Source organism: Amblyraja radiata, chromosome 14 (genome assembly GCF_010909765.2).
Source record: "Amblyraja radiata isolate CabotCenter1 chromosome 14, sAmbRad1.1.pri, whole genome shotgun sequence".
Classification (NCBI taxonomy): domain Eukaryota; kingdom Metazoa; phylum Chordata; class Chondrichthyes; order Rajiformes; family Rajidae; genus Amblyraja; species Amblyraja radiata.
Window position 1 is genome coordinate 13,749,151 of NC_045969.1, and position 23,383 is coordinate 13,772,533.

Genomic DNA, 23,383 nt, shown 5'->3' on the forward strand with positions numbered 1-23,383 from the left:
GAGCTCCTGAAGGGCCGTGTTGGGGAACTGGAGAAGCAAGTGGATGACCTCCGGTTCGTCCGAGAAACGGAGTCGTTCCTCGACAAGTCCTACAGTACGATTGTTACACCTAAGGTACTGGAAGAGAGAAGGTGGGAGACAGTGAGAACGGGAGGGAAGCATGGAATGCCAACTTCCCCGGGTGTTGTACCTCTTGTGAATAGGTTCACCCACTTAGAAGCTGTCGGGACAGAAGAGGTGTTTACACTGGGTGGCGGACTGGCTTGTGATGCGAATAGGGCTGTTGAGCCAAAACCAAAAAGGCTTAAGGCAGGCAACGCCATTGTAGTGGGAGACTCCATTGTGAGAGGTACGGACAGGGGTTTCTGCGGCAACAGACGGGATGCGAGGATGGTGTGCTGCCTTCCTGGTGCCAGGATCCAGGATGTCACGGACAGAGTGCAGAAAATCCTCAAGGGCGAAGGTGAACATCCGGAAGTGGTAGTGCATGTCGGCACAAACGAAGTCGGAAAGAAGGGGATGAATATTCTGCAGCGTGACTTTAGAGAGCTCGGAAAAATGCTGAAAAGCAGGACCTCCAGGGTTGTTATCTCCGGTTTGCTTCCAGTTCCTCGTGCTGGCGAGAGCAGGAACAGGGAGATACGGGACCTGAACGTGTTGCTGAGGAACTGGTGCACGGGGCAGGGATTTAGATTCTTAGATCACTGGGATCTGTTTTGGGGTAAGGGGGAACTGTACAAAAGGGACGGATTGCATCTTAACAGGTGTGGGACCAGCATTCTGGCAGGCAGGTTTGCCACTGCTACACGGGTGGTTTTAAACTGAATAAGGGGGGTGGGGTGTCGAATGGGCTAGTGGAGGATGGAGTTAAAGGGAAAGGGTTTCTTAAATGTGTGAGCGTAGAGACAGAGGGGTGTAAAATGAGGGTAGAAGCAATAGGTAGCAAGGTGAAAAGTAAAAGTGGCAGGCCGGAAAATCCAGGGCAAAAATCAAAAAGGGCCACTTTTCAACAAAATTGTATAAGGGGTAAGAGTGTTGTAAAAACAAGCCTGAAGGCTTTGTGTCTCAATGCAAGGAGCATTCGTAATAAGGTGGATGAGTTGAATGTGCAGATAGCTATTAATGTCTATGATATAGTTGGGATCACGGAGACATGGCTCCAGGGTGACCAAGGCTGGGAGCTGAACATCCAGGGATATTCAATATTCAGGAGGGATAGAGAGAAAGGAAAAGGAGGTGGGGTAGCGTTGCTGATTAGAGAGGAGATTAACGCAATGGAAAGGAAGGACATTAGTTTGCAGGATGTGGAATCGGTATGGGTAGAGCTGCGAAACACTAAGGGGCAGAAAACACTGGTGGGTGTTGTGTACAGGCCACCTAACAGTAGTAGTGAAGTTGGAGATGGTATCAAACAGGAAATTAGAAATGCGTGCGACAAAGGCAAAACCGTTATAATGGGTGACTTCAATCTACATATAGATTGGGTGAATCAAATTGGCTGGGGTGCTGAGGAAGAGGATTTTTTGGAATGTATGCGGGATAGTTATCTAAATCAACATGTAGAGGAACCAACGAGAGAGCAGACTATTTTAGACTGGGTATTGAGTAATGAGGAAGGGTTAGTTAGCAGTCTTGTTGTACGTGCCCCCTTGGGCAAGAGTGACCATAATACGGTTGAGTTCTTCATTAGGATGGAGAGTGACATTGTTAATTCAGAAACAATGGTTCTGAACTTAAAGAAAGGTAACTTTGAGGGTATGAGACGTGAATTGGCCAAGATTGACTGGCAATTAATTCTAAAAGGGTTGACGGTGGATATGCAATGGAAGACATTTAAAGACTGCATGGATGAACTACAAAAATTGTTCATCCCAGTTTGGCAAAAGAATAAATCAGGGAAGGTAGTGCATCCGTGGATAACAAGGGAAATCAGGGATAGTATCAAAGCGAAGGATGATGCGTACAAATTAGCCAGAAAAAGCAGCATACCGGAGGACTGGGAGAAATTCAGAGACCAGCAGAGGAGGACAAAGGGCTTAATTAGGAAAGGAAAAATAGATTATGAAAGAAAACTGGCAGGGAACATAAAAATTGACTGCAAAAGTTTTTATAGATATGTGAAAAGAAAAAGATTAGTTAAAACAAATGTAGGTCCCTTGCAGTCAGAAACAGGTGAGTTGATCATGGGGAACAAGGATATGGCGGATCAATTGAATAACTACTTTGGTTCCGTCTTCACTAAGGAAGACATAAATAATCTGCCGGAAATAGCAGGGGACCGCGGGTCAAAGGAGTTGGAGGAATTGAGTGAAATCCAGGTTAGCTGGGAAGTGGTGTTGGGTAAATTAAATGGATTAAAGGCCGATAAATCCCCAGGGCCAGATGGGCTGCATCCCAGAGTACTTAAGGAAGTAGCTCCAGAAATAGTGGATGCATTAGTAATAATCTTTCAAAACTCTTTAGATTCTGGAGTAGTTCCTGAGGATTGGCGGGTAGCAAACGTAACCCCACTTTTTAAGAAGGGAGGGAGAGAGAAAACGGGGAATTACAGACCAGTTAGTCTAACATCGGTAGTGGGGAAACTGCTAGAGTCAGTTATTAAAGATGGGATAGCAGCACATTTGGAAAGTGGTGAAATCATTGGACAAAGTCAGCATGGATTTACAAAAGGTAAATCATGTCTGACGAATCTTATAGAATTTTTCGAGGATGTAACTAGTAGCGTGGATAGGGGAGAACCAGTGGATGTGGTGTATCTGGACTTCCAGAAGGCTTTCGACAAGGTCCCACATAAGAGATTAGTTTACAAACTTAAAGCACACGGCATTGGGGGTTCAGTATTGATGTGGATAGAGAACTGGCTGGCAAACAGGAAGCAAAGAGTAGGAGTAAACGGGTCCTTTTCACAATGGCAGGCAGTGACTAGTGGGGTACCGCAAGGCTCAGTGCTGGGACCCCAGCTATTTACAATATATATTAATGATCTGGATGAGGGAATTGAAGGCAATATCTCCAAGTTTGCGGATGACACTAAGCTGGGGGGCAGTGTTAGCTGTGAGGAGGATGCTAGGAGACTGCAAGGTGACTTGGATAGGCTGGGTGAGTGGGCAAATGTTTGGCAGATGCAGTATAATGTGGATAAATGTGAGGTTATCCATTTTGGTGGAAAAAACAGGAAAGCAGACTATTATCTAAATGGTGGCCGACTAGGAAAAGGGGAGATGCAGCGAGACCTGGGTGTCATGGTACACCAGTCATTGAAAGTGGGCATGCAGGTGCAGCAGGCAGTGAAGAAAGCGAATGGAATGTTAGCTTTCATAGCAAAAGGATTTGAGTATAGGAGCAGGGAGGTTCTACTGCAGTTGTACAGGGTCTTGGTGAGACCACACCTGGAGTATTGCGTACAGTTTTGGTCTCCAAATCTGAGGAAGGACATTATTGCCATAGAGAGAGTGCAGAGAAGGTTCACCAGACTGATTCCTGGGATGTCAGGACTGTCTTATGAAGAAAGACTGGATAGACTTGGTTTATACTCTCTAGAATTTAGGAGATTGAGAGGGGATCTTATAGAAACTTACAAAGTTCTTAAGGGGTTGGACAGGCTAGATGCAGGAAGATTGCTCCCGATGTTGGGGAAGTCCAGGACAAGGGGTCACACCTTAAGGATAAGGGGGAAATCCTTTAAAACCGAGATGAGAAGAACTTTTTTCACACAGAGAGTGGTGAATCTCTGGAACTCCCTGCCACAGAGGGTAGTCGAGGCCAGTTCATTGGCTATATTTAAGAGGGAGTTAGATGTGGCCCTTGTGGCTAAGGGGATCAGAGGGTATGGAGAGAAGGCAGGTACGGGATACTGAGTTGGATGATCAGCCATGATCATATTGAATGGCGGTGCAGGCTCGAAGGGCCGAATGGCCTACTCCTGCACCTAATTTCTATGTTTCTATGTTTCTATCTCTATGAGCTTGCACAAAAGAAAATAATACGCTTGTTCAATTCCCAGCATGTGTGTATTTTGCTTTTGGGTTTTGGAAAAATCAATGAAGTACATAGTGATAATCTCATTTAACATATTGACTAGGGAATATCCTTTGACCAGTACAACAGGCAACCCAGCTCTTCAGTGAGTGGAACATCAGGGTTGTATGTCCATCTGAGGCAGTAATGTTTTGTTAAACTGTATTAATTCCTCAGTGAAAAACAGGAAAATATGTTTAACCAGGATGATATGGGCAAGCGTTTAAGAAGGAACAGCAGATGCTGGAAAATCGAAGGTAAACAAAAATGCTGGAGAAACTCAGCGGGTGCAGCAGCATCTATGGAGCGAAGGAAACCCTTCTTCAGACAGATATGGGCAAGCCTCTGGTACGGGTCCAAAACCTACAACCTTCTCATTCAAAGTTGAGAGTATTACCATTAAAACAATCTTGACACAAGACATGTTGGATTCTGTTGATAACTTTAACCTTTCCTCTTTCTCCACTTTTTCGTTATTAGATACAAACAAGTTACAGGGGAAATATTATGAGATTAAGTAGATTTCAGTCTCTTGACTATATTTCATTATCTTTGGAAACCACATTGTAAATTGGCTGGGAGAGTGACTGCCAAATATCAATCAAAGGACCAAACTTGGAACTTGACTAACCTGAGCATAGTTTCATCAAGTGTCTGAAAATTGCTTTATATCTTTCATTTCTTTAACAAATGTACAATTATATTTTTCCATGAATCAGCAACTAATTTATTAAATAATAATTTCCAAAAGTATGAAAAACTTAATGGGCACACTGGAATTTTATATATCAACCATGATAGAACTCAACCGTGCCTCAAAACTTAAAAAGAAGGTAAGTAAAATGGAAATAGTTGGGAAGCCAAAGTATATTAAGAAGTATACTTTACATTAATCTATTAAGTCTCAAAACATTTTACATAATGACTTAAGAGTTTTCATATTTCTTTTTAATCAGGTTGAAAAAGGTGGTCCAGATATGAAAGAGATTACATACCTCTTGTATATGTTCTGGCAAGGTGTGTGGGGGAAACAAGGTATACATTATGCATCTGTACGTGCAATGTATACACAAGGTGCATCCTACTGGTACAATGAAAAACATCACCAGTGAAACAAAGAAGCCTATAGCAATCTGCCACTCGGGAGTAGCACCTAGGGAAAATAAAAATAAAATTATGAAAATAATTTTACAGCAGTAATTACAAAATAAATATCCTTATGATATCCCAGCATAATGCCATTGAATGGTTTGTTCTTCAACACCGATCTCCTCCAGAAGGAAATGGGAACGTTACAATATGGAGAAAGCAATTAGTCTACCAGCATGTAGAATGATTTAAAGACGTCATTCCTCACATCTCCTATTAGGTTTCTCCTGAATAATCCAACTAACAATTTGACCTAAACGTAGTAAACTGAGTCACAATCCTTTTGATATAGAACAGCTTGAGCTACTGGATCCCAACCTTTTGCTAGCTGCAATACTGTCAGCTTTCAAATGGGATGGCCATAGAACACAGAGCAGTAAAGAGTACAAAAATAGGCCCTTCAGACCACAATGTCTGTGTCAAATATAAGGCTAAACTAATCTCCTTTGTCCCCATGTGACCATATCCCTCCATTCCAGTCGTATCTAAAAGTCTCTTGAATGTCACATAAAATGAGAGCACTATTACAAGGCCCATTTAACGCAGGTGACCTTTGACTAAATTTTTATCTCACGGTCAGAAAGAAAATTCCACTGCCATAACAAAAGTTGCACTTTTGTCCATAAATCTAGCTCCAATAGAAGCCAAACTAAGTTGCACTATGAGATGACAGTGCAGTTGCAACAGTGGCATGTTCACTTACCCAGATTGGGAATAGCATACAGTGCAGGTGCACAAGTAGCAAGAAAATGAAAGACTAAATGTTAGGGGAATATCCATTAAAGAAAAACCACACATACCACATTAGTTTAAAGAAATAGTTAAAATCGTACCACCAGTCTTTTCACACACAACCAAACTAGCCTGTCCTGTTTTGTTGTACATGGAGCTGAAAGCTAGTACATTCAGACAATATGTGGCCCAAGGGTCAAGCTTCAGAACTACCAATCTGTTTGTGCTGTTTTTCTCCTGCAAAGAAATAAAATGGTATTAGCAAGCTTGTTGAATAAAAAAATATTTGATGGCACATCGCAAAGATAATTATTATCCATTAATTATTATCCATCAGCATACGATAGTTAGCTTTGTGATGCACCTTGTTTGCATTGTTCCAACTCTGCAGTGAGCAATAAATTTGTTTAAATAGGTGGAATATACAATTGAGTGATATGAAAATTTGACACCAAAACAATAAAATTGCAAGAATTTTAAAAGGACATCCTAACATTTCCCTCAAGTTTCAACTCAGCCAAGCCATCCTCTTAACATCCATGCCTTTTAACAGTGGCAACAACCAGTCTCAAGAGGAATGAAGGAAATCCCAATTAGAACTATGCAATTTAAAAGCATTCTTACACTATTTATCATTTCATGCAGAAAACTCCAGCAGAAAACACCTGAAGTCACGGTGGCGCAGCAGTAGAGCTGCCGTCTTACAGTGCCAGAGACCCAGGTTCAATTCTGACTACGGGTGCTGTCTGTATGGAGTTTGTACGTTCTCCACATGACCTGCGTGGGTTTTCTCCGGTTGCTCGTTTGCTCCCACATTCCAAAGATGTACAGATTTGTAGGTTAAATGGCTTTGGTAAAATTGGATATAATCCCTAGCGTGCAGGATAGTGTTAGTGCATAGGGATCGCTAGTTGGTGCGGACTCAGTGGGCCGAAGGTCCTGTTTTCACGCTGTATCTCTAAACTTAACTAAGTAATTCAACTCAAATATGTCAATACCAATAATACAGAGGAAATACTGTGTCAGATGGCAAAAACCAACGTGCCTAAATAAATATCAAAAGGAAATTTACAAGATGTAATGCTAATAAACCTGAAATTATAAAGCTCATGTTTCTATGGTGCATTTCATGACCTCAGGTCACCACAATGTGCTCAATGCACAGTGAGCATTATTTCTTTAGTGAGATGCAATCACTGCTGTATGTAGGAACTAAGCTTTGCCATCGGGATATCAGTTAAATGTAATGTGTGATGTAAGAAATGTGCCAGTAGTTGGATGCACTTTAAAGCCTTTTTCGAAGTCACAGCCGTAAAAGCTGATAAACCCCACAAATTATCCATGTCCTCCAGAAATGCTGCCTGACCCACTTAGTTACTCCAGCACTTTGTGTTTTGCTTAAATCGAATTATATATAGTTTACATGCTGCGACTCGGTACTTTTGCCAAACCTATGTGTAATATTCTAGCATCCTGGCAAAGGGTACTACTGAGGCTGATTTTATATTCTACAAAAATTGAGGATATTGTGATTCTCGAAAAAGGTTGCACATCAGGGAAACCATGGAGGAGTCAAATCTTTGCTTTGTATGGTTAATCTACAAAATGCAGAGTTATTTACTTTCAAAGCCCACCTGTTTCAATTTAGGAACAAAGGAATTGAGTGCAGTTGGATTATGAAGCCCATTGCCTGCTGAGTACCTCCAACATTTTAGGTTAAATGTTCTAATTTATTCCTTTTTCACCATTTCTATAATTTGTGAATCTGGCAATGGTAGACATCCATATATATAATGTAGAGTGAGGGATAACATCTATGTTAGACTTTTATTTATGGACTATAGCTCTGCCTTCAACACTATAATACCATTCTATCTCATCTCCAAATTCGTGAACTTAAGAATCAGCACCCTCCTCTGCCACTGGATCCTTGACTTTCTGATCAACAGTGAGGATAGGTGACAAAACCTCTTACAAAATAATTCTCAACACTGGTTTGAAAAGCAAAAACTTGTAGTTTACAATGCCAAAATTGAAAAGTTGAGGAAAAACAAGGTGTACAGAGTTGCTTACTGGTTACAATCTGAGGAGTATGATGATGCTACTGATTATGATATGCCAATGTACCAGCTAGCAACTGATCTTCTCCATAAAGACTTGGTCTTTTGCTAGAAATTGTAATTTCTTTACCTGTCCGTTACGGACTTACAGCATATAATACAATAATATTAAAGTTCTGACCTTGAGAATATCACATTTTTGAATTTTCAAGGCTGTCTGGGTGTTTATCACTATTTCCATCACAATGGTCAATTTTGTAATTAGCTACAATTAGGTAACTAACTAATTATATGCTTTAATTTCAGGTCATCCAAGTAAGATGTTTCATATTTGGTTCTGAATGCTTCAATCTATAATAACTGAGAAATTAATTCAATTCTCTTAATTTTTAAGAAAGTTATGGGCTTTTATGTCAATTGACTGTTCTTGATCACAGCTTTTGTGTTAAGTCAATGGAAAAGCAATAGGGAACAAAATGCTAATTTCCGAGTATGAAAATGACCATAACTTTTTTGATACTGAAGATATGAACGTGAATTAGGTATCAAATTAAAGTTCTTTTTATGCTTTATCTGATGGGATAAATTACAGGCTTGATTTTTATAATCTCAAAATTTTGAAACATTCCTGCTATTTATGTATAGTATTATCTGGATTGCATGCAAAACAAAGCTTTTCAATGTACCCCAGTACATGTGACAATAATAAACCTGAACCGAATTTCGTCGAAGGATTTGAAAATAAAGATAAGAATTCTGAAACTGCCTGTGAGACTGATCCAGTTTAAGTTCATAAGAGATAGGAGCAGAATTAGGCCATTCAGCCCGAGTCTACTACGCCATTCAATCATGGCTGATCTATCTTTCCCTCTAAACCAAATTTTCCTGCCTTCTTCCCATAACCCCTGACACCCGTACTAATCAAGAATATATCTATCTCTGCCTTAAAAATATCAATTGATTTGGCCTCCACAGACTTCTGTGGCAAATAATTCCACATTTACATCAACATGAACAGGGTGATTGATGGAACTTTGTGCAAGTTACTGTGCAGGCAGCAAAAGGTGTCAAGGGGTATTAATATCTTGTTAAATATACTGCAAATGATGGATGCTGCATAAGCTAATACAGTTGCTGCTTCTCATTACCCAGCTCAACAAAAACATTTAACAAACATTTAATGAACACATAAAAGCATTTTCTTATGTTGTAATGCAGACGTGTTGATTTTTTTCTTTCGATAGTAACATATGGTGAAACTTTGCTTCACATTACATACGTTTCTAATTTCATGAGAATTTTCTTTCCAGTAGGTTATCCTGTACGAAATGTCTTTATACATTTTTTCTATAGATGCATTATTTTCCATATATAGTTCGGAAATGCTGACAGTAAGCAAGTGCCCTTTTGATTCTGCCTGTACAGATGGTGGTCCAATTTCATCTGTAATTTGAAAAGAAGTACAATTCAGTGATCTAATACATAATACATAATGTAAAAACAAGTGGATAAAATAATAAAAAATATTCATTCCAGAAAATGTAAAACTCTCTCAAATTCAAATCAGATTACACTATAATTATGTCTCCTATTTAATATCTGATCCTGGTTAATGAATCATTTTAGTTGTGAGTTCAATATCAACTGTAGCAATAATCCAAATTGTTTTTCGGTAAAAGGATATTAACCTGAAGTACTAACTCGCTAGTCTCCTTTCAAAGTTACACCCTGGTACACATTATTAGCATTTTCTGTTTATTTTAAAATATTCTCATAAGTTTGCAATTAAGTTACATGGTTACACCTTACAACGTATATCATAAAGGCCACTTTGGTAAAAACACTGGATATCTAGGGCAATGAAATTAACTCATAATCCAACCTAGGCCAAACAAAAGAGGTAATATTAATTCTGACTGGCTGGGTTTTTTTGAGTCAGTGAAAAATTACTGTCTTCATCATTACAAGACTTGACACTGCTAAGATCAAAATCTTGTATCCTTTCAGAAATTATTATACACCATTAGATATTTGGAAAGACATTTTACTTCAATAATGTATTACACATAGCAGCTTAATTGGAACATTGGTCTTAGATATTCTTAACATCCAGTTCAATATCACATCAATCTAGTCCTGGTGTAATCCTTGAAAACTATCTTCACTATCCGTATTGATAATGTCAACGGCTCTGCCCTTATCAACCTTCTTAGCTACCCTCCAATCCACAGCTAATGTTATCCCACTTTTTAAGAAAGACGGGAGAGAGAAAACAGGGAATTATAGACCAGTAAGCCTGACATCGGTGGTGGGGAAGATGCTGGAGTCAATTATAAAAGATGAAATAGCCACACATTTGGATACCAGTAACAGGATCGGTCTAAGTCAGCATGGATTTACGAAGGGGAAATCATGCTTGCGGTACCCCACTACCCCATTAGTCTGCTACAGAACAGACTAATCTTCTGGAATTTTTTCAAGATGTAACTAGGAAAATGGACAAGGGAGAGCCAGTGGATGTAGCGTACCTGGACTTTCAGAAAGCATTTGATAAGGTCCTACATAGGAGATTAGTGGGCAAAATTAGGGCACATGGTATTGGGGGTAGAGTGCTGACATGGATAGATAGGTGATTGGCAGACAGGAAACAAAGAGTTGGGATTAACGTGTCCCTTTCAGAATGGCAGGCAGTGACTAGTGGGGTACCGCAAGGCTCGGTGCTGGGACCGCAGCTATTTACAAAATACATCAATGAAGTGATTCAAAGTAACTTTAGCAAATTTGCAGATGACACAAAGCTGGGTGGCAGTGTGAACTGTGAGGAGGATGTTATGAGAATGCAGGGTGACTTGGACAGGTTGGGGGAGTGGGCAGATGCATGGCAGATGGAGATGAATGCATTTCGTTGTCTCTGTACTGTACACTGACAATGACAATTAAAATTGAATCTGAATCTGAATCTGAGATGAAGTTTAATGCGGATAAAATGTGAGGTTATCCACTTTGGTGGCAAAAACAGGAAGGCAGATTACTATCTAAATGGCATCAAGTTGGGAAAAGGAGAAGTTCCAAAGGAGGGTGGTGGTCCCGACCACGGGGGAAAATGGAGGAGGACTGGCCAAGCTCTGTGCCTTCCACCACAGTGATGAATGCTGTGGTGGATGTTTGTGTAAATTTTTTATTGTGGTTGTGTTCTTTATTACTGTACCGCTGCTGGCAACCCAAATACCACCGACCTTGGTTGTGTGGCAATTAAATTATCTCAATTTCAATTTCAAGTACAACGGGATCTGGTGATCCTTGTACTCAGTCTATGAAAGTAAGCATAGTATTTGCTGTATATAATACATAAGAAATTTGCTGTACATAAGTACATAAGAAGTACATAAATACATAAGAAATTCGCTGTATATAAGTACATAAGAAAGTATGAAAGTAAGCATGCAGGTGCAGCAGGCAGTGAAGAAAGCAAATGGCATGTTGGCCTTTATAACACGAGGAATCGAATATAGGAACAAAGAGGTCCTTCTGCAGTTGTACAGAGCCCTAGTGAGACCACACCTGGAGTATTATATACAGTTTTGGTCCCCTAATTTGAGGAATGACATTCTTGCTATTGAGGGAGTGCAGCGTAGGTTTACAAGGTTAATTCCCGGGATGGTGGGACTGTCATATGCTGAGAGAATGGAGCAGCTGGGCTTGTACACTCTGGAGTTTAGAAGGATGAGAGGATATCTCATTGAAACATATAAGATTGTTAAGGGTTTGCACACGCTAGAGGCAAGAAACATGTTCCCGATGTTGGGGGAGTCCAGAACCAGGGGCCACAGTTTAAGAACGGTATCAAAGGTATTTTATTAGTCACATTCACATACACCCAGGTGTAGTGAAGTGAAATGCTTTTTGCCATTTTGCAGCACACAAAAAAAAAATACAGACATAACACCAATAAGAGTCTTAAACACAAAGAACATCCCCCCACAATGGCTCCCACCATGAGGGAAGGCACAAAGTCCAGTCCCCAACCCCAGTTCACCCATAGTCGGGCCCATTGAGGCCTCCACAGTTGCCTCTAGGGAGGCCCGATGTTCCAGGCCGTTCTCGCCGGGTGATGTTGCTCCAGCGTCGGGAGAGTCCCCGTCTCCGTTCTATCAGTACTGTGACACAGATGTTTGGCTTACTGGTCTATAGTTCCCAGAATTCCTAAGTCACAGTACTGATAGAATGGTGAACGGGAAAACAGTAATATTGTAAAAGAGAAAGAGCATGACACGATGTTCTATCTAGACAGAACAAGTTATAAGTAGATAGAACAAGTTATAATATTCAAAATATAATGTGTTATAAACGTTTGGACGCCTCAGCTCTGAATTTATAAACTAAATAATATCCATTCATCAGATGCTAACTAAAGCTAACTTATCGATTCATAGCTCTTAGTGTTTGAATTCAGATCCAAAAGATGAATAATAGACAAAATATTGTGTGCATTTAAACAGTTTAAATTTTCTCACTGTTCCTGGAGGGAATAAATGAATCTGTGCACAACCAGGCCGATGTCTGATTCCCCTGATGGGCACGTAGCCGCAGGATGTATTCTCCATTAAAAATAATGTCTGCTGAAGTGAAATCACACTCTGTATGGGCGATACGTTTACATCCCTTCACTTTCTTCCAGGCTCCAACCTTACTAAGAGGAAAGAAATGAAGGGTGAATCACTGCATAGAGTAGACAGAGGGTGGCTTTGTAGACACACTAGCTGAACAAACATCAGACAAGACACAAAGTGTTGGAGTAAATCAGCAGGTCAGGCAGCATCTCTGGAGAACATGAAGAACAGACTGAAGGGCCCGACCCAAAATGTCATTTATCCATGTTTGCCAGAAATGCTGCCAGACCCGCTGAGTTACTCCAGCACTGTCTTGTTTTGTAAACCAGCATTTGCAGTTCCTTGTTTTTACATTTTAAACATCACATATCGTTACAGTGAAGAACATGCAAATACTTGTGCCAATATTACAAAGTTTCAGTTGACGTCATGACTGCTATGCTAAACTTGAACACAAATGCTAATCAGGAATATAACCAGCATTCTCCACCAGGTGGCGCTTTGATGGCAGCCTCGCCTACAGTCTGTCTGTCCTTTTCGTCTTTTTTGTGTGACTTTTAGTGTGTTTAAAAAGTTTGTGTTAATGTTCTCTGGTCTGTTTTATGTGGGAGGTGGGCGGGGGTGTCAGTGGAAACTTTTTTTCAATCTCTTACCTTGCCGGAGATGCGATTGTTTTCCGGATCGTATTTCCGGTCACTCTGCGGCCTAACATTGTGGAGCTGGAGGTCTTGCTTGGGACTGACTTTGAGCCCCACCGCGGGGTGTAGACTTACCATCGAAGCCGATTCCATGCCAGGGATCGACGCTCCAACCGCGCCCTGCGGACTTTAACATCAAGGAGCTCGCAGTCTCAGGTTAAGACCGACGTCGGGAAGCTCCAAAAGCTGCACGACGTTCGACTAGCTCCGACCGGGGGTCAGATCGGCCGGCGCGGAGGAGCTGAGATTCCCCCCCGATGCAGTAGTTTGATCGCCCCGATGAGGAGGCCCGCCGCAGGCTACGGGAGTAAGATCGTCCCGTCAACGGAAGTTTAGAGGCCCCCCGACCCCAGGAGGACAAAGAAGGAAGAGATTGAAATTTTATTCGCCTTCCATCACAGTGAGGAATGTGGAGGAGTCACTGTGGTGGATGTTCAAGTTAAAATGTATTTTGTGTGTTCTGTTGCTTTTTATTGGTATGATGACTGTATGTTGCAAAACATACTTGGCTATTAAAGTATGACTATGATTTTGATTATGATAAGCCTGTCCCAAACAATAAGAACTAGACTGGCTTGTGAATATGTTGACTAAGGTTAGAAAAAAGGTTGTTCAGCTCTGAGCCAGAAATTGAATGTTCATTTGAATGTTCAAATGAATGCAAATGAATGTGCATTTTCAATCAGAGGAGTTTTGTGTTTTAGAGAAACAGCATTGATCAGACTCTTCAGCCTACGCCCGCCATCAATCACCCATCAATACTAACTCTAGGTTATCCACCACCTGAACACGAGGGGCAATTTACAGACGCCAATTAACCTACAAACCCAACCGTCTTTGGGATGCGGGAGGAAACTGGAGCACCCACAGGAAACCCACGTGGTTACAGGGAGAACATACAAACTCCACAGAGACAGTAGCCGAGATTCTGATCAAACCTGAGTCTCTCTTGCTGTGAGGCAATGGCTCTACCAGCTGTGCCACTTAAAGATGATTCATTTAATTCCTAAATCCAACCAGGATTAAATGCAAACAATTGGAAGCATTCCAAACGGCTTACTTATCAATTTTTGCTGATGTGTAAAAAATTATATAAACTGCATGTCAATTGCATTGGCAGCAGTGTGTGGTAAACAGCATTCATACCATTAAAGACAGATTTTGCTGAGGTAATGAAGTTCCCAACCCCCCACCAGTTAATTCTGATGCACAATACACCTATGTGGTTTTTTTCTTTCCTGTTGTGTCATTTGAAATCTGGCAGGTAGGACCAGTTTTAAATTTATTAAAAACACATTTAAAAAAAGAGCAAAAACCTTTATATAAATAAATAATATAAACTGATAAAAAATACTGGAGAAACTCAGCGGGTGAGGCAGCATCTATGGAGCGAAGGAAATAGGCAACATTTCGGCCCGAAACGTTGCCTATTTCCTTCGCTCCATAGATGCTGCCTTACCCGCTGAGTTTCTCCAGCATATTTGTCTACCTTCGATTTTCCAGCATCTGCAGTTCCTTCTTAAACATAAACTGATAGGGGGGTTTACAGACAGAAATATATCAAGAGGAATTAAAATGAGAGCCCACGAGTGACTCAGTTAATAAAAAGTTCACATCTTTATTATCGACTGATTGTTTTCTTATTCTTTTCTAATTTGGGGCAAGTGTCTAGAGCAGTAGTGAACTGCACTTAGCACTCATTTTAAACTGTACTGAAACCAGCAACTTTTCTGACTATTACTGACATGGACAGCAGGTTTACAAGTACAGAGTAAAGGGCAGCGAGCTCAATTAAAATAGCATGAAATTCTCCAGTTCCCATATGATCATTGCTTTTAGGGGAAAGGTGCTGAGTACAATGATTACTGAGTACTATGTTGACATATCTGTTATGCTGCTGCAAGAAAGAATTTCATTGTTCCGTTTCTGGACATATGATAATAAAATACTCTTGACTCTTGATAGACACAAAAAGCTGGAGTAATTCAGCGGGTCAAACACCATCTTTGGAGAAAAGGAATAGGTGAGGTTTTGGATCGAGATGTGTCTTGACCCGAAATCATACCTATTCCTTTTCTCCAAAGATGGTGTCTGACCCGCTGAGTTACCCCAGCTTTTTATGTCTATCTTCGATTTAAACCAGCATCTGTAGTTCCTTTCTCCACTCTTGACTCCTGAACCTGTTCTCTTGGGTGGATATCAGTGTGGAAGGGAAATTGAAGCAAGTGGCTTCACTGGGTATCCTCAACCAATCAAGACCAATAAGGACAATTTGTAGGAAGGAACTGCATATGCTGGTTTACACCAAAGATAGACATTAAAAGCTGGAAAACTAAGGGAGAGTTTAGTGAGGATAATCTAGCAGTGGAGCTTGATGCCAATAAATGTTCTACTGTTTCACTGCAGTGCTTTGCATCCACAATGCCCAATGACCAGACATTGTGAGATACTGCTAGTTCTCACTGTCTTCAGCCTAAATCAGTGTTTGTCTTGTAGTCGTAAGGGCCTGTCCCACTTGGGCCGTCACTTACGCGACAGGCCGGCAGTGACGGTCGCGAGAGCCTTCTTCAGTCTGAAAGAAGGGTCTTGACCCGAAACGTCACCCATTCCTTCTCTCCAGAGATGCTGCCGGTCCTGCTGAGTTACTCCTGCATTTTGTGTCCATCTCCAATCGTCTTGGCTCCGCTCTGGGAGTAGGAGTGGGGGCGGATCCGGATCCGCAACGGCCGTGAGCCCCAGGCTGAGTTCTTGATAGTTTGCCTGCTTCTGCTGCTGTTGGAGGTGAGACGTTGCGTTGTGCCAGGGTCTTGGGCCTGTCCCACTTTGGCCGTCAGTTACGCGACAGGCCGGTGGCGAGCGAAGATTTAGTGCAGGACGAAGTCCACTCCTCCACGCCACTCCACACTCCTCCACACCACTCCATGCACGCTACCCACACGCTAGCAGGTCGCGTAAATGGCTCGCAAAAGACAGCCACGTGGGACAGGCCCTTTACCTGTTCCATCAGAGGCTCTGATCTACTGGCTTGCCATTTAGCTCATAATTTCAGTTGGGAGTTCCCGCTAATTTGGTGGTGAACCTTTTTCTCAGATATAGTTTTTTTTGGGGCTTATCTAAACATACCCCTCAATAAAGGGAAATTATCAATTCTTTCAATTGCCTGTAGCATTGGCAATCTGAATGTATGGGTGTTCTTAAGATTTCATTTTAATATAAGAAACAGATCCTTTAAAGATTAGATTGTAAATCACAGTTTAAAAACACCTTACATAATCCCGAGATGCAAACATTTAACAATGTCACTGTCTCTCTCCTGGCTGCCGAAACTTAAAACACATCTTATCTCAACACTTGACTGCTCTTATCTCTTGCAAAGGAAGTGATTGCAGATGCGGTGGATACACCAAAAATAGACACAAAATGCTGAAGTAACTCACCGGGACAGGCAGCATCTGTGGAGAGAAGGAATGGGTGATATTTTGTGTCGAGACCCTTCTTCAGATGTCTCGACCTGAAACGCCACCCATTCCTTTGCTCCAGAGATGCTGCCTGTCCCGCTGAGTTACTTCAGCATGTTGTGTCTATCTTTGGTGCTCTTATCTCTTCTGGTTTACCTCAACCATGTCAAAGTAAAACTTACTTTGTCAAGTTCATCAGGTCTCGGCAAAAAAAGAGGATTTAAAATAGATTTTAAGATTATCTTGATTGATTTCATTCTCTTTTCAATATCTTCTATCATCTTTTCCTTGTCCTTACGCGCGTCCATTCCTCTTCCTCCTTCTCTTACCTCATCATTTTAGCTCTTTTTGTATATTACAAGTTCTCTTTCTGAAAGAAGTTAACAACTCAACAATAAGGGACTTACCTTCTATAATTTACAGTATAGTTCACACTGTAATTACTGTTCTTCACATTGTCCCACTTTAGCACATACTTGAGATTAAATGCCTGAATTCGAATATGTGTTGGGATCTTTATTTCTCCGAACACTGTTCAAAAATAAATAAAATGAATGTCTTGTTAATCTCAGAAGCAATAAATTACCAAACAACCTCAACATGTTTTACCTCTTTAAACAAAGAGCATTCAGTTCTGATGAAAAGGTTATCAACCTGAAATTATAATTGTTTCCTGCTCCACAGATGCTGCTTGACCTGGTGAATATTTCCATATTCTTGCTGCAATTCTCCAGCAGGCAACTTTTTTATTCAAACAAGGAACTGCAGATGTCGGTTAATACACAAAAGGATACAAGGTGCAAGAGTAACTCAGCAGGTAAAGCATTTCCAGAGAGGCTGCCTGACCCGCTGAATTACTCTAGCGCTTTGTGTCTTTTTGTCTGCTTTTCACGTTGTTTATGGCAAATATTTTATCAACAAGATTTTGAAATAAAAGGACAATTAAATCTATATTTAATATGCAATGTAATATTATGCAATAATTGACTTCCCCACTTGTTCAGCAATTAAGCTCAACTTATAGGCAGCTCAGTACTGAGTGGTGGTGAGGTGCTTTATTGTACACATCAGGCAGAGGGAGTATAAGTAAGGAAATGTAAGGCTGCAACAAGTTGGCATCCCACAGCTAAATGTCATCTGGAAGTTCAATATTGGAGCCATGGCAGCCACATTCCTTAAGAGTTCTGAACTTCCTGCCACTTTGAGATGAATCTGTTTGACAATAAGCCCCTGGTCTCTGGGTGATAAAGAAAATCAAATATAGTTTATGTTCTTGGAAATCTGTTGCGTCCAAGAATAAAATTTAATTTAATCACACAAATCACCTGCCGTTTACACCATTAATTCGGGAAATGGTTAATAATCTAGAAGGCATTTGTAATGGGACCTGAGTTATCTGCCGTGGCACAGAATGTTTACCAGTCAATTGCAGGGCTGTACAATTGCAGTCTCCATGGGCCTTTTTACAATAGCATAGGAATTTAGTACAAATAATAGTGATCTCCTCAGGCTGATACACATCAGAAAATTAGTGGGTGTAGGAAATGACATGCTGCATGCAAGACTTTGCCCTGCAAACATTTTGGTAGATTGAGAAGGAAAGCAATCAAGGGTGGAGATGTTTATGTCATTAGCAAGGAAAATATAGTTGTTTTTTTACCAAATGGTTCTTTAAAAGGTTTCTCACATGGAACATTTTATTCATAATTTAAACAAGCTCTGGATAGTTCTGGACAGTACTCTGCAGCAATTTGAGCTATTCTAAGAAATATTTAGAAGTGAGATTACCAACTAGTAAAGTTAAAGTCTCTTAACTTTATCATTAACTTCTTAATCTCTTTTATATATAAATTAGGGCTTTCAATTAAAAAAAAAATAGGTGAGGAACAACTGTGCAAGTGTAAACTGATGTTTCTTATTGCTTCATGTGGTGAAAATTGTCTTTTTTTTCACAGCCATCCATAGTGTAGTATGTGGTAAGTGAGAAGAAAGTGCATATTACTTAATTTTAAGTTATCCTTAACTTAGTCATTTAAACTAGTGATTTTCGTCACAAGCAATGTTCTTGTGAGTTTGAAGCTTTTAGCTGGAGCTTGCAGATTTAAGTAAGGAGGTAAGCAATGGACATTGAGAAGGGACCCCTTTGGAAACTAAAGCCTTTTCAGCTGAGATCAACGGGGTCAAGGAAAGAGCGTTCGCGTCGCGGCCCTGTTTTCACCAATCTTTCCGCCACCACGCACAGGAAGCGCAAGACAGACACCATTGTATGCAGATGCCGAGAAGTGTGTTCAGCTCTAGCTGAACAACTTCTAATCTAGTGTGTGGATTCGATAAGAAGAAGCCGAGATCAATGAACACCTGTTGTTTGGGTGTATAAAAATGGAGGCAAAGAAGCAACAGTATGTTTTTCTTCTACAGTGATCCTTGGAGCAAAGTTGCCTCAGAGTATGGACTAAATTAGTGTGAGGACCTTGGTAAGGAGGGTCAATGAGAGGATCTCAACACTAGACATGGATTGGATAGTGCAACATTGGTGTCAGTCAGGTTGTTGGTGGTGAGTATTTATAGTATTTACAGTGAGTAAAGACAGCACAGGAAAAGAGATTGGATTACATTTTAAAGGGATCCTTTCTGAAATAAAAAGTATTGCAGGCAAGTTTGGTCCTGCTATGGTACAGCTTGCCATGGTTTTTAAGGCATATTGGATAATTAGCTTAGTTTAGGGATTCATCATGGAAACAGACCCTTCGGCCCACTACGTCTATGCCGACCAGCAATCCCCATACACTAGCACTATCCAACACACTAGGGATAATTTACAATCTTTACGAAAGCCAATTAACCTGTACGTCTTTGGAGTGTGGGAGGAAACCGGAGCGCCCGGGGAAAACCCACGCGGTCACTGGGAGAACGTACAACCTCTGTACAGACAGCACCCATAGTCGCGATCGAACCTGGGTCTCTGGCGCTGTAAGGCAGCACTCTACTGCTGCACCACCTTGTGGCCCCACTTACTTTTATTAAGTGGAGCATGGCTAACAGCAGAATTGACACAGAAATTTGACACCCCATGATTGATAGAATATCCCAGATTTGGTATTTAAATACCATCATATTTAAAGAAACACTACCAGCATTGGTCAGTAAAACCAATAAAATCAGTTATGATTGGAGGAACATTAAATCTCCCAATGGAAGTTTGATGAGGGATAACACCCACAAAAAGCCTATTTTTCCAAATCAACTAGTTCCTAGTTTTTAAATTAAAATTTCTTTTAAATTAAATTTCTTTATTTATATAGCACATTTTTAGTCAACTTGCATTGACCCCAAAGTGCTTCACATAATTACATCCACACACACAGGCAAAGGTGGGTGAAGTGTCTTGCCCAAGGACACACACAGGCAAAGGTGGGTGAAGTGTCTTGCCCAAGGACACAACGACAGTATGCACTCCAAGCGGGATTCGAACCAGCTACCTTCCGGTTGCCAGCCGAACACTTAGCCCATTGTGCCATCTGTCGTCCCGTTTTGCCTTTAAGCTTCATCTTTTAATGAACCAGCTGTTAAAATCACTCAATAAACAGCCTGGTCAGCAAGGAATATAAAATGGCGTTTAACATAATCATATATAATCCAGAAGAATCTTAAATTATTCAAAAGGTTTTCTCCACACCACCCCAACTGGAAAGTTTACTTACTGTAATTTGTGACACCAATCTCAAGCTAGACTCCATTAGTTTGACCCAAATGCCCTAAATTTGCTTTATCTATGCAATTCCCTGTCATCTCAATGGCAACCTTCAATGATCTCCTTTCATAGCTGAACATTGTTGCTTCTTTCCAAATAAAGTTTCTTATGTTAGGCATTGCATGATTCCTTTGCATCACAGTATGCAGCAGACTGTGACATCTACAACTTGTACTCCTCTCTGGCCGCATAGTTAAAAACTATATTCACTTTATTGACTGATGCTCAATTGTGTCAAGAGACAAGTTTTTTAAATTATCGTATGTCCCGAAACAGAACAATTAAATTCTTATTTGCAGCACCACAACAACTATCTAAATACATTGGAAGCCATAATAAACAACACAAAATTGTTCAATAAATTAAAAAAAAACACGAAAAGTGCAAAAACAAAAACATAGCCCCAAGTCCCTAGTGAATCAAGGCAGTTCATAATTTGGAGTTTAATTGGAATTCATAGTGTTCATCAGCCTGATGGTTGTTGGAAAGAAGCTGTTCCTGAAGCTGGACATTACAGTTTTCAGGCTCCTGTACCTTCTTCCCTGTGTCAGGAGTGAAATAAGAGTTTGGCCAGAGTGGTGTGGTTCTGATTCTGGCACCTCCTATAGATCCCTTCGATGGCAACTGCAACCTTTAACTCCTTCAACTTCAACATACTTTAATGAACATACGTTCATCCAGAACTTTCCTTGCCATGCTGTACACTTGTCTCTCAACTTTCAAGTCAATCTTCTCAATTAAAATATATTGAGCAATTTATTTAATGGCGTCTGATTGCCTTCCCAGGTTCAGCCCTCATTCCTAGTTTTGTAACTGCCTGAAAATATTATCATTTATACTCCCTACAAATTGGTCGAAAGCAAATGGAACTAGGGCATTTAACGTGAACTGCCAAATGAATACGTTTCTGTTAATGTATTATTTCATTTAACTTTATAATGAAAATTTACAACACGGAAGTAAAATCTACTGCCACGTGCGGCGGCAAACAGACTGTCTGGTGAACTTCTGTAACTTTGTCAGCGCCAAAACATCATAACACTGGTGTACAGCCTAGGTGAGGTCTGATATATGTATTTACCGGGTTGTATGCAAAACAAAGCATTTCACTGTACCAAGGTACACGTGACAATAAAGTCTTGTACCGTATCAAGTACAGGCCTGTTAAGTTACTGCAAGTAAGAATTTCAGAGTTCTGTTGGTACATATGACAATTAAACACTCTTAACTCTTGACTCTCTCCTGAGGTCCTGGATGCTCTAGTGAGAGGCCTTGCACTTCGACTTATAGAAACTTACAAAATTCTTAAGGGGTTGGACAGGCTAGATGCAGGAAGATTGTTCCTGATGTTGGGGAAGTCCAGAACAAGGGGTCACAGTTTAAGGATAAGAGGGAAATCTTTTAGGACTGAGATGAGGAAAACATTTTTCACACAGAGAGTGGTGAATCTCTGGAATTCTCTGCCACAGAAGGTAGTTGAGGCCAGTTCATTGGCTATATTTAAGAGGGAGTTAGATGTGGCCCTTGTGGCTAAAGGGATCAGGGGGTATGGAGAGAAGGCAGGTACAGGATACTGAGTTGGATGATCAGCCATGATCATATTGAATGGCGGTGCAGGCTCGAAGGGCCGAATGGCCTACTCCTGCACCTATTTTCTATGTTTCTATGTTTACATATTCCGTTGTGCTGTAGCAAGTAAGAATTTCATTGTCCTATCTGACATATGACAATAAAACACTCTTGACTCTTGAAATTTAAACTGAAGTATGCAGAACCCACAATTTTGAGGCGGCCTGCGGGTAATGCAACTTTTAGATAGTGAAAAGTAGGGCTTGTCTAGACCTTCCCAATGAGACTTGCATTTTGTAGATAAACAATCAGATAAGAGTCCAGAAAGCACAGAGCATGATGCTGCACTTTCGAAGCAGATGAAGAATTGGAGATGAGGGGGGAATAAACAAAAGCTGTTACAACGTTCCAAACAGTTTAACACCTACCTGTTTTGCAAGAATGCACTAAACAGAAACACTCAGAAATTTACTGACATAAACAGAATTTTTTGAAAATACAGAGGAAATATACAAAAGCTTTACAACTGTATCTGTAGGAAAGAAAATAAACCCACTAACTATCACAGTGTATTCAGAAAGTAGTCAGACCCCTTGGCTTTTCCACATTTTGTTACGTTGCAGCCTTATTCTAAAATGAATTTAATTCTTTTTTTTAAATCATCAATCTACACACAATACCCCATAATAAGAAAAAGCAAAAACAGGTGTTTAGAAATTTTTGCAAATTAAAAATAAATGACTGAAATATCACATTTACATAAGTATTCGGACCCTTTACTCAGTACTTTGTTGAGGCATCTTTGGCAACGATTACAGCCTCAAGTCTGCTTGGGTATGACGCTACAAGCTTGATACACCTGTATTTGGATAATTTCCATTCTTCTCTGCAGATCCTCTCAAGCTCTGTCAGGTTGGATGGGGAGCGTCGATGCACAGCTATTTTCATGTTTCCTCCAGACGTGACGCTTGGCATTCAGGCTAAATAGTTCAATCTTGGTTTCATCAGACCAGAGAATCTTGTTTCTCATGGTCCGAGAGTCCTTTAGGTGCCTTTTGGCAAACTCCAAGCGGACTGTCATGTGCCTTTTAATGTGGAGTGGCTGCCGTCTGGCCGCTACCATAAAGGCCTGATTGGTGGAGTGCTGCAGATATAGTTGTCCTTCTGGAAGGTTCTCCCATCTCCACAGAGGAATTCTGGAGCTCTGTCAGAGTGACCATCGGATTCTTGGTCACCTCCCTGACTAAGGCCCTTCTCCCCCGATTGCTCAGTTTGGCTGGGTGGCCAGCTCTATGAAGAGACCTGGTGGTTCCAAAGTTCTTCCATTTAAGAATGACGG

General features: G+C 40.7%; 1 protein-coding gene across 1 annotated transcript in view; it reads right to left on the bottom strand.

Moving 5' to 3' along the window:
• LOC116980389 (interferon alpha/beta receptor 1a-like) overlaps positions 1 to 23,383 on the bottom strand; it is a 28,898-nt gene that overhangs the window by 3,226 nt on the left and 2,289 nt on the right. The window contains exons 2-6 of the mRNA XM_033032560.1: positions 17,132 to 17,255; positions 12,473 to 12,648; positions 9,238 to 9,401; positions 6,000 to 6,135; positions 5,013 to 5,170 (exon numbers count right to left, since the gene is read on the bottom strand). Coding sequence (XP_032888451.1) covers positions 5,013 to 5,170; positions 6,000 to 6,135; positions 9,238 to 9,401; positions 12,473 to 12,648; positions 17,132 to 17,255 — 758 coding nt within the window. The remainder of the gene's footprint in view (positions 1 to 5,012; positions 5,171 to 5,999; positions 6,136 to 9,237; positions 9,402 to 12,472; positions 12,649 to 17,131; positions 17,256 to 23,383) is intronic.